This window comes from Antedon bifida, chromosome 1, assembly GCF_963402885.1.
Source record: "Antedon bifida chromosome 1, ecAntBifi1.1, whole genome shotgun sequence".
In the NCBI taxonomy this organism is placed as follows: domain Eukaryota; kingdom Metazoa; phylum Echinodermata; class Crinoidea; order Comatulida; family Antedonidae; genus Antedon; species Antedon bifida.
Genome location: NC_136226.1, coordinates 19310452 through 19322861, shown reverse-complemented (window position 1 = coordinate 19322861; position 12410 = coordinate 19310452). Strand labels below are relative to the sequence as shown.

The 12410-nt window shown below is 32.3% G+C and overlaps 2 protein-coding genes across 3 annotated transcripts in view; both read right to left on the bottom strand.

Annotated features, from left to right (window-relative positions):
- The window catches only part of LOC144844692 (uncharacterized), a 276862-nt gene that overhangs the window by 6520 nt on the left and 257932 nt on the right, over positions 1-12410 (bottom strand). The gene's annotated exons all lie outside the window — the stretch shown is intronic.
- Positions 1-12410, bottom strand: part of LOC144844465 (outer dynein arm-docking complex subunit 2-like) — a 118502-nt gene that overhangs the window by 4065 nt on the left and 102027 nt on the right. For both annotated transcript variants that reach the window (XM_078701403.1, XM_078701410.1), the window contains exons 5-14: positions 11348-11591; positions 10098-10346; positions 9503-9648; positions 8992-9154; positions 8319-8465; positions 4965-5174; positions 3183-3419; positions 2467-2793; positions 1529-1713; positions 1163-1277 (exon numbers count right to left, since the gene is read on the bottom strand). In XM_078701403.1, coding sequence (XP_078557529.1) covers positions 1163-1277; positions 1529-1713; positions 2467-2793; positions 3183-3419; positions 4965-5174; positions 8319-8465; positions 8992-9154; positions 9503-9648; positions 10098-10346; positions 11348-11591 — 2023 coding nt within the window. The remainder of the gene's footprint in view (positions 1-1162; positions 1278-1528; positions 1714-2466; positions 2794-3182; positions 3420-4964; positions 5175-8318; positions 8466-8991; positions 9155-9502; positions 9649-10097; positions 10347-11347; positions 11592-12410) is intronic.

The window sequence follows — 12410 nt, the reverse complement described above, 5'->3', positions numbered from 1 at the left end:
GTTTTGTACTTGATATCTTGTTATTTTGTATTTTATTTAATATTAAGTAGGCTTGTTTTATAATAAACACATTTATTATATTTGTAGGTTGTTGATTCCTTATTCTTTGTAAACCTATAAATACCAACACAATGAACTTGATGTGAAAAGATGTCATATCAAGAGAAAATAACTGTAAGTGTTTACTTCACTGCCTTTGATCAAAGGTGTCAAGGAATCGTAAGTGGATTAATTTATCAAGCTAACTTCAGCTAATGAACTGTGTCTTTCCCCAAGGAGAGGTTACAATATTTCAATTGATAATTAACACATGGTACCCACATATACACAAGAACAAAACAGAGGAAAACATATGGGAGAAAAGAATCCCAAATGATGGAAAATGACTACATTTTCGGTGTTTAACTGACATCTGGTGTAAGTTAAGCCCAAAATCTATGTTAAAGATAATTTATGCCAAAATAAACTTTTTATTCTTTCTATGAATTTTAGCACAAATGTCTATATTATTTTCTATTAAAATCATTTTCTTCTCAGTAAGAAAAGCAAATTCAATTTGTCAAAAAGCAGTTCAGTTGAATGTGAACATTTTAAATAATGAGTAATATTTAATGCAGTAATCAAAACCTATCCAATTTGAAGATTTGAAATTAACTTTTTCTAAGATTATGTAGATACAAGACTTTTAGTGGTATATTGAAATGAAAAAATATGATCTGATCAAAATACTGTAGCAGAAAAATATTGTATATCTAGTGAATGTTTGCCACTCAAATACTACACCTAAAAGTGATGTTCTAATTTGTATTTCTGACACTAAATGTTAATGGATTTAAAGCAATTTTCTTTTGAGTGAAAGACTCTAATCACGTTTATCATTTGATTTTAATGAAAATAGAAGTGTTTCAAACTCATGACTTTAAAATTGGAACAGCATAGTAGTACAGACAAGGGAATAAATGAATACCTGTTATATTATTACAGTGATGGGGAAAATGTGTGTATGTTCAGACTCATGGAATAAAGGTTTGTTATCTAACACAAGGTGTACAGTAATCCATAGTGTTCAGACACAATGATCAACCTTCCATTTGGATGATGGGATACATTAACAATAACAATACGTGTTTGAGAGATAAATACTTAGATCACTTTTATTCACCTTTGCATTTTCAATACATGGGCATATTGCCCACGCTGCACTAGCTTGAACTTCTGGATTCTGATTTTTTAAAAGTGACCACAAAAGACGTACTCCATCAAGTCTGTCAATAATTCTGAAAATAAAACATAGCTAAAAAAATAAATCTTTGAACTATAAAACTGGCTAGGATAACTCACTGGTTTGAGAATTTGTAATATCTGGAAATGACAAAATAATAAAAAAGTTAACATAAGGGATTCTACTTTTTTTCATTAATCATCATTTCATTAATGATCATCATCATTCATCATTAATGAATGATTTTTAAGCTAAAATGATTTTGGAAAATGACTTAATTTAAAAAAAAAAGAGTGTAAGTCTTACCCCATGTTGTCTTGTTCAGTCGCACAAGCTCCAACTGCCTTTGTTACATTAACCAAGAGAGCTTGATTAGTGCCTGTCAGAAGATTGACCAATGATGGGATACCATTAGTCTTACGTATGACAGAACGATTTGAAGGTTCCTGGGCTGCACATTCTCCAAGGGCTCCAACAACGTTAACTAGAACCTTTGAACATTAAGAAAATGTAGAATGCAAACAAAGGCACTGTACACTTTGAAAGTATGGGGAAGGAAGATGAGGTTGTTGTAGGTACCTACATTTTACTTTAACCCTTCCCTAAGCTTAACTTCAACCACGGTATTCAATTCAATTTCAAGAATTATCACGAGAGCAATTAGAAAATGCTTATAATTGCGCTTCATTGGAGTGAGACAATAATTTTGAGGTTTCAGTTCAGTGATACAGGCAGATACCCATCAAAATGGTAATTAAATAATACATTAATTTGAGTTGTTTCTAGGGACATTTTAACTTTCAGACATGATTATTGGTGACAATCATTCTGGGGTTTTAAACCTTGCAAAATACTATTTTTTTTTTACAAATTAGGTTTACTTGCTTTAAAGAACAATAAAAAAAAAAGAAAAGAACCCAATACGTCTTTTTCATGAAACGGAAGACATCTTTGATCGATGACAAACAATACTGTGCAACGAAGGGTAACCAACAGAAATAACATAGCGTTTTCAGGGGATTTCAGGACACCTTGATAATTAAAAATTTGTAATTTGAATGAGAACAAAAATTAACATTTTACAGTAAAAATGTTGTCCATACGACTGTCCATTAAGGAGTTACCATTTTTTAATTTTTTGTTTTTTAATTAACATGTTGGTTACTCTTCCCTGCACGGCAGTGTTTGTCATCGATCAAAGATGTCTTCCGTTTCATGAAAAAGGCGTATCCAACAAAGTTTACCTCTTCTGGTTGGTCATTGAGCAAAGCCACCAACATTTCAATTGCTTTCAATTCCTGAAACCTTTCCACATTCTCAGAACTCATTGCACATTTCCAGATGGCTCCAGTGGCAGCTGCTAGCAATTCCTTGTTGTCCGAGTTGTTGAGTAAGACAACTAACGGATCGAGTCCACCATAGAATCGCACAAGATCTCTTGTTTCTTTCTCTTCAGCACATTTAAATATGGCACTTGCACAGTGCATCTGTAGCTCTTGATTTTCAGTGTTAAGGTTCTTCACTAAATCCTCTATCATACCTTCAGTACGAATAGCTAGTCTGTAACTTGCCTGGCAAAGAGGAGTAATATAAACATTATTAGGCCCGAAAAATGAATATGATGGCAATCAGGATTGATTAGAGACGTAGTAAAAAAGAATGATTGAAAACTGTGAGAAATTATTTCCTTATCCAAAGATGATACTAAAAATATAATAACAAATTATTCAGAATTATTTTTGCATATTTTTTCTTTTTCTAAGTCAATAATAATTACAGTTTAATTACATAAGTTTCTTATTTATTGAATCTGATAAAAACTATTGTGCAAAAATACATTCAAATTTATAATAATTGTTGATAATTTTAAGACAGTTTCAAGGAACCATGAAAAAAACAGGCCAATGAATATGTAAGACTCAAGGGAATACATTTTTGTTGAGTTTGTGACAGGTCTTACCTCAGATGCACATTCCTGAAGGCTTCCAACCACAGGTATCAGCATGTCTTCATGAGGTGACTTAAGTAGTCTTGCAAGAAGTGGGATTCCACCAGCCTTACGAATAGCTAACTTGTTACGAGTACTCTTGCTACAGCTCCACAAAGCCAAAGCGCCGCAGCGAGCTACTTCCACATCCTTTTCAAATTCATCTGTCATTGGCATGGACCCAAGGGGTGCACAGTCAAGTAAAGAAACCTAAATGAAATATGCTTACTAATGAAACTGTACTACAAAGAAAAAAACAAGAGCACAGCATACATAGTCAATGATACAAGGTATGCCCTGTCAGTGTCAGGTAAAAATTTAAAAAAATAAAGATAGAGTTAAAATTTAAATTAGGAAGTTTTCACCCGAACATGAAACATTAAATATATATTGTAGTGTAAATTGTTTACAGTTTGTTGTTGAATATGCCATTTTAATGTCACGTAATAGGTATTCAATTTGACCAAAACCTGGATTTAAAAAAACTGATCCCTGAAAAAATGAATTTTCAAGCAAAATTGTCTGTCAGAAACTGGTTTTTGGTTAAAATTAAAGATGTATTGTTCCTTGAAACAAAAAAAAATGAATGTCAAAATATTCTAAATTTAAATTGGCCATATCAAAGTAATATTAAAGTTATTCACTTTAAGTCGAAAATTCGAGCCAAAAGCAACAAGTTTACGTAATTAACAGGTAAATTAGTTTGATTACATTTCGTCTGGAAAATCGTCGCGAGCGAAAGTAAACAAAGATTTCAAACCACGAGTACGCATTATGCATATGCTAATTAGGATTGTTTACAACTCGTCACGGTTGAGAAGGTGTTTCCACACAAATCTTGAGGAAATTTTTTTTGATTATGCATACAGAGTAGTCAAACAAGCGCGTTGCATTATGAGATATGTTTTGATCGAAAACTTTGACTGGAAGTCAAAGTTATTTTTTGAACAAAAAAACGTCTGTGTTTCAGTAAAATGATTTTTTTTTTGACTAGTTTTTGGTGAAAGTTAATAACTATTATGATACTTCAAAATGACCCACTTTTTTTCGAAATATTAAAAAAAAATTTTTTTTGGAATTAGTCAAAGGGACAATACATCTTTAACCATTTCGTTAGTATTTTTATAAGTGACTGCATAATTTTTTTAGTTTTTTTTTACAGAAGTGAATAACTTTATTAAAACTGCAAAATGGTCTATTTAAAGTCCGATTTAAATTTGTATTAATCTTCATTTTTCAGGTTTCTGATGTATGTCAATTTCTTATATAGTGCTTTTCCACGTTGATCAAAGCGCTTCACATATTTTGCTTTAAAATTTTTAGATATAAAAAATAGAGATCTCAATGAATTAAAATTACATATAGAAAATAAATATTTATTTAATATAAAAAATTGAATTGAACTGCCAACTTAGTTGAAACCAGGAAGTTGCAAAGTGATGACGCAACGAACGCTAACTAACTTTACCGCCGACGGTTAAAACAATATCGTAAAGGCCTTCTAAAATGTTGTAGAATATGCCTATCGCGGTACACATGGAACAACTAGGGTGAGTAACCGACACAGAGTTGGTGACATGCGTTTTATATTGTGTCTACCTATTCCAGAAATAAGCATAATTTATATATGCCATTTAATCGGTTTACTTGCAGCACAAAAGGGCTCTAAAAAGAATGTTTTCACATTAATTAAATAAACACAGTGAGGTTTATAATTGTGAACAATAAATGAATTTAAACAAAGTAAGAATTTACCAATTTTTTAATACCACCATGTTGTCTGACTGTTCGCCTGGCCCGTCGGAACTTAGCTACATTAGCAATTGTCTCAGCAGCTAAACATTTCAGGTCTTTGCTAGACGATTTTAAAATGTCTACCATTGTCTGAAGTCCTCCAAGGTCAGCTATTGCCTTGCGAATTTGTGTGTTCTTCGAGATCTCTTTTAAAATTTTTAATGACCCAATCTGTGAAGTATAATTTGCCAAATTGTAACTACAAGTATTATATACATACATGTCAATAATATACAAATAATGAATAATTATGAGTTCAATGGTGAGAACATTTCATGTTTCTGCTCATTCAATGAACAAAACAGTATTTGTTTTATAACACACCTACTGTGAAAAATTCTTTTAAGCCTTGCTAGGCCTAAGTCTGTTCTTTTTTATTAACGATTGCAACTTCTTGTTGTTCTCACAAGTTTAATAGTAACTGGTTGTTTTTGGTACTGTATTATTATTTGTACCAAAAATGAATCTAGTTCAGATTCATTCAGTAAAAAAGGCCACATTTAAGTTGCCATTTTGAATGTTAAATCCTAATAGGCAGTGCCATAGGATTTTAGAACAGGGATGTGATTGCATTATTTTTCAGATTACCAGCGTATATAACGAGAGATTAATCAGTGCTAAATAATGAACGGCACATGATGTGTAATACCAATCAAATGGTAAGGATACACCCAGGTGTGTTAAAATTTATAATCGTATAGGTCAGCGAGTTCATCCATTGGTCAATGTAATAAAAAGGCTCTTATTGTATGTGTCTAGACTTATTTAGAGAGAAAGAAAAGCGGGATAATTGCTAATAGAAAGAAACCACTATTGTAACTGGATAAAAGGGTGAGGTATTTAGTACAATATGGTATATTTCGTTTATAGATGTATTAAAACTGCCATCCCATATGTACAGAATATATCTTGTGTCATAATGAAACATGTTTACAGATTTGTCTGGCTGAAGATATATTTCCTAAATTCTTGAACTCTGTGAAAATCCATTTCTTTTTCAAAGACAATTTAATTCTAACCTCGATATTATAACAGGTCTAATCAATAACTATAAAAAAGCTAATCATAAAAACTTCAAATATAATGAGAAAATAATCCTATGACAGTGTTATAGACACATCAATATTTTACAGCGCTGTTAGATACAAAATCCAAAATCATATTAAGGAAGGTATCACAAAATTATTTTCTATCTTAAAGATGTATTGTCCCTTGAAACACAAAAAAATGAAGGTCAAAATATTCTAAATTTAAATTGGCCATATCAAAGTAATATTAAAGTTATTCACTTTAAGTCGAAAATTCGAGCCAAAAACAACAAGTATACGTAATTAACAGGTAAATTAGTTTGATTACATTTCGTCTGGAAAATCGTCGCGAGCGAAAGTAAACAAAGATTTCAAACCATGAGTACACATTATGCATATGCTAATTAGGATTGTTTACAACTCGTCACGGTTGAGAAGGTATTTTCACACAGATCGTGAGGAAGTTTTATGATTATGCATACAGAGTAGCCAAACAAGCGCGTTTCATTATGGGATATGTTTTGATCGAAAACTTTGACTGGAAGTCAAAGTTATTTTTTTAACAAAAAAACGTCTGTATTTCAGTTAAATGATTTTTTTTTTCGACAAATTTTTGGTGATAGTTAATAACTATTATGATACTTCAAAATGACCCACCTTTTTTCGAAATCTTTTATTTTTTATTTTTTTGGAATTAGTCAAAGGGACAATACATCTTTAAATTGAATTTAAAATCTGTACAATGATTCAAAAACCTATTGTATACAGCTACATTTTTTAGCATAAAGTAATTAATCTTAAATAATTATTTTATTGTTTTTGACTGCAGGAAAAGAAAAAAATAAGAAACAAGAATACAATCTATAATGACATCTTTAATTTCAATAATACATATTTTGTATTATTGTATGTATGAATCTACTGTATATTATAATTAGCACTAACCCAAAACTTTGTTTTTGAAGTGTCCCCTTTGACACTTTGAATGCCTGCTGCCTGCCAGAGGTTTTTCGCGTTAGAAACTGCCACTGCCAGCATTTTTAGCCAATTTCAATGTTTTTACCTTGCTGATTGAAACTACGTATGATTTATGTAATTAAGACTAAAAAAAATGTTAGCTTTACAATGGTACCAAAAACATTATCTAAATCACAAATTGTAACATTAAAATACTGTAAAAGTAACCCACTTTTTGAGTTTTTGGCGCAAGAGAGTCAACATATTCACCATTTTTTCACAATATCAAGATATCCCTGATGAGATCAACAATTAATGAAGTAAACGTTACTTACACGGCATCGATAGGTCTATATAAACAAGTTATCCCTATATATTACATTTTTTACATTTTATAAATACTACACGTCAAAGTTTCGCCAAAATCCAGACAAAAGACAACAGGCCTCCTCAGTGACTAGGCCTAGGAATATACTACGGTAAACTGATAATAAATAACCATACCAATACCAAACAGATCCGTTGTGATAAACTCGGTCACAATAAAATGAAAGACTTCATATTCAAAATAACAACATTATTTTTTATTCAGATAATAATCATGCAAATAATCCACAAAAACCCTTGCAAATGTTTCGTCCTATAGCTGGCTATCTACTGCAGCCTCACCGGCCCGACACGATACCAGTCGACACAGGCGTCAGGCCTCTATCATCATGCGCAGCCTGCCTGGATAAAGTTTTTCATAAAAAAATATAAAATAATAAAATAGCGATTTACAAAATTCTCCTTAGTTGGGCGTGTGTACAGTTACAGATAACGCGATTTCCAATTACTCGCCTGTACAATTTAAATATGCCTCCGAACTTAAATCTGGTTTTAATTTACTCGAGTGATGCTAAAAAAACGTTGTTGATATCTCTATCTCTACATTGCGATCGCTTAGGCTAGTGACAGCGGCAATGTTGTTATGGTTTACAGAAAACTTTATTATTCGGAGCCAGGCCTCGAAGCCTAGGCGGATGAAAGTTTGACTTTTTAAAGATAAATTATTTTCGCCAGTTTTGCGAATTATATCAAATTTACTCTAATCGCCATTAGTGAAAACGTGAATGGCTAGCGCGAGCATAGACTGTACTACCACGTGTTTGGCTAATACCACAAATTCACTAACTAGATGGTGCCTGCCAATTTAACATTAACTGCTGAGCTATTAGTTAATTTTGTGTATATTTAGCAATACAATAAATATTTCAGTTAATAAATAGTAATGCTTCTTTATGAACAAATGTTTGTAGAAACAGTTAAAATATAAAATTATATCACTTACCATACATTTGATCTCGCCAGTCTCTAACAGATTAATAAGAACCTCTAGACCACCGACATCTCTAATAGCAAGTTGACATGTTTCTTGACCCAAATTAAAATCCCGCATGGCACACAAAGCAATAATTGTAGCAGTCTGATTGCCTCCCTAAAACACAATTAATACAAGATATAGTTACATTGTACATTAATTTACATTTAATATCTCTTAAAGGATATTCAAAGTTAAACATTATCTTAACTTTACAGTTTAGTACTCTCATACCACAACTACCAGGACATAAGATGCAAGTAGAGAAATACACCAGATCAAGTGACCATGTTGGACTGTAGTAAAGTATATAGGCCTACCATAATGGTACAGTATAACTTCTTTGAATATTTTTTCCATAGTATCTGTACATCATGAAGCACAGTACATCATATGACATCACACTGTGATTCAGTATTTGAATATCAATTATCTTATTACTCAGTTACATGACAGACTTATAAATGCAATTTCAGTTTTGTTCCTCATAAGGTTTGTTATTGTCAAAAAAATGTCATAAATATGACAGAAGAGATGACCTGAAGCACAATTGCACTGGCATGCAAATATTTCTGAAGGCATGTGGGTCGATATTAGGAATGTCTTATTTCCTCTCATTAAGAAGAAAAAATATTGTATTTACCTTAAGATATTTAACAAGTTTTTGAATCTGCCAATATTCAGAAGGTAAATCTGAATTTTGTTCTTGTCGTCTGTCTGGGGTATCTTCCTCCTCCTCACTCTCTGATGAACTATCACTATAAAACTCATCCTCAAGAAGAGCCGGTGTCTTCTGTTTGCGATCACTGTACAATATAAAAGAAACATCACTATCTTTCTTATCTTGTTATGTGGCATAACCTTAAACTCAAGCACACCTTCAATCGTGGCCAATGCAACCACAGCCAACCAATGTTTCTCCTTTTGTATAGGTAAATCAATGTAAGCTAACATTTAAGGCATCAAGGTAAAGACAAAAATAGAGGATTTAAAGAAGTATCAACATTTTAAGTGATGCAGGTTAAAATGCGACAGATTTAACTATAAACATTGTGTATAATAGAATGAGCCAATGAACAGAATGAATTCAGTGATGATAATGACAAATGTTTGTCTGCCTGATGTCTAAAGATAACACATAAAATCATCATTACATAGTTTGTCTGGATAACCTCTTCTCTGATCTTTCTTTCTTGTCTTTATCTTTTTTTTCTCTACTCTGTCTGTTCATTTCCTCATTCTTCCAGTTGAGTGTGGCATTGGTTCTAGCAACTGTTGCACATTTCTTTCTTTTTGTTGTCTAAGAGGTGAATTAAAAAGGTTTACATTTACAGTACAAAAAAAAATGTTGATCTCTTGGGAAACAATTTGTATATTTTTTTGCTACTGCATCCATACACATCAAAATGACTGGAATTGTATAAGAATATTTTAAACTACATTTGAAACCAATTGGAGTGTGGGGCGGATTGCAAATAGTTAGGGGTAATGGGTATCAAAATAATCTAAACTGTATTTGGAAGGCTTTAAACAACATCTGTCAATATGTTTATTTTCATTTCATTTATTCCACATTTATTTAGTCATCAATTACAGTACATCATAATTAAATTTTAAGTTTTAATACTATATAAATTCCAATAAAATGTTTTGAATGAATTAAATGAAATTTATATCCTTCATCACTACCATTCACAAAAACATAAGGGATCCACTTGGTTTAAGATCTAACTCAGTATTAAAGTATACCTGTTTACTGATTTTTTCTGTTTTCTTGTCTTCCTTCTTTTCTTCAAATCCACGTTCTGTCATATCACCATCAATTTCATCATCTGAAGCCTCAAAATGTTCTTCTTTCTGATCCTCTTTGAGCTCAAATTCTTTACTTTCAATTATTTCTGCAAATTTAGGACTTTTAGTTTTCAGCAGGGCAACAAGATCTTTGTAGATATCACCAACTCGTTCATAGCTTTGGTCATTAGATTCACCCTCGATGCCCTTTACAAAAATGATTAATAATATTTTTTATAAAATTTACTAACAAATCAGAATTTGAGCTGTAACTCTGTTTTAAGAGGCACATAAACAATTTATTTTTCAATATTATCAATATGACTTCACCACCAAAAGAGAGCATGTTTTTATGAGTATTTTATTATTATAGTGTTATACATTGAAATAGGTGGTATCCTAATTACAATCTTTCTCACAACCCATTTTAAAGCCCCCTTCCCTACGTTTTTTAGATCTAATTTAAGATCACAAACTATATTTAATGTAAAAATAATACTATATGGTCCTATTGCGATAACTTTTTTCGTCTTTAAACGGTTAAAAATGTGAAAAATAAGTCGATTCTAATAATTATAGCGGCCCGCTATAAATCCCAAAATGCATTGCGCGCGGATTGATATTTTTGTTTTTCACCTGTAATTCGCCCACTTTTCGATCGATCGTGAGGCCAAAACAAATGGAAGACTCCTAACTTTTCAGCGAAAATACCGGGTTTTCCCCAATTTGTATCAACGGAGTCTGGCAAAAATAGAAAGACAATTAATGCAGCAACTATACAATGTCAGGCTAGGTATATAGCTAGCGTACGATGTTCGTACGTTACCGATGTTTACCAGCTAGGCCTACAAAACTAAGCCTAGCTAGGCTAGGCCTAAGACCGTCCACGAGAGGTCGATCGCCGCGAGCTACTTAGGTAGTGCATTGTTTCTCACTTTTTATCATAATTTACCATAAAACGTACATTTAAGACAAGGAATGACATGGTTTAATGTTTTTAAAGTGATATATATGTATTATTTTCCAAAAAACGTCCAAAATTGCAGGGAAGGGGTCTTTAATTAAGGTCTTAGCCCACATATGGCCTTACATATACAGTTTGCATGATGATTTTTCTATTTTAAGAGCTTTAGTTCTATTTATTTTCAATTGAGGGCGACATGTACTGTAGTTCACTACGCATTCTTTAAAAAAATATTGATAAGAACCTTATTGATGTATACACCAGCAGTATTGGCAGTGACACTAAGCTCTTCCCCATCTAGTGGCAAGATGTTGAGGCAGCAGATATCGCCATGAACTTGACGCCATGGTGGTGCACGACAACCGTTATCAAATACGTAGTCAGTAGTAAATGAAATTTTTTCCAAAACACTTCCGCTATCAGCACCACAATACCTCTTTAGTAGTGCAACCTCACTATTTATTTGCTGTGGTGTTAAGCGCACTTCTCTATAGAAAAAAAAAATTAGTTTTCCCTAAATTCATTTAGTCAGTTCTCTGTTTATAGAAACATATATAGTCAGTATTATACTTTAGATTTTAAAACACATTTTTTATTCTAAATTAAAGCCTGTTTTCCTGTCGACATAACGCTACCGCGAGTTGCGTTGAATTTTCAAATTGTTAAAGTTACAAATAAAATAAAGATAACAATGATCGAGCCGGACCGCTAATATTTACATCGTTTTACGCGATCGTTAACGGTTTGTTGGTTCGTGACGTGAAGCATTGCAAAACCAAGGTAGGCCATGCACAGCAGCCGGGCCTGTGTGAAAATTGAAAAAGTTACGGGTTTTGATGCTTCAATCCAGCCTGGATATGCTTTTGCTGATATCTTAACCTAGGCTTACACTAAAGACAAACATTAAATTAAATTGTTTTAATATTATAATTTAGTTTAACTTACACTTGTTCTTTGGAAATATCAGACCTTAAAAGTGTACAAAGAGGGTAAAAAACACCGTCGCATTTTAACGATCGTAACGTTGAAGTTGAACTCGATTCAACTTCAATGATTGCAGATTTTAACGATTGTTAACATTGATTTTTACCCTCTTTTCTTGTAAAATCGTTGAATCTGGTCAATTCAACGCAACTCAACTTGCCGTAACGTTACATCGACAGGAAATTGGGATAACTATAAGGGATTACATTCACTGTCCTCAAAGATATAAATTCTGGTCACATGACAAACATACACAAGATGCGCTACACCAAAGTTTTTTGTTATGAGAAAATCTTGATGTCTGATAATAGGAAGTGAATATG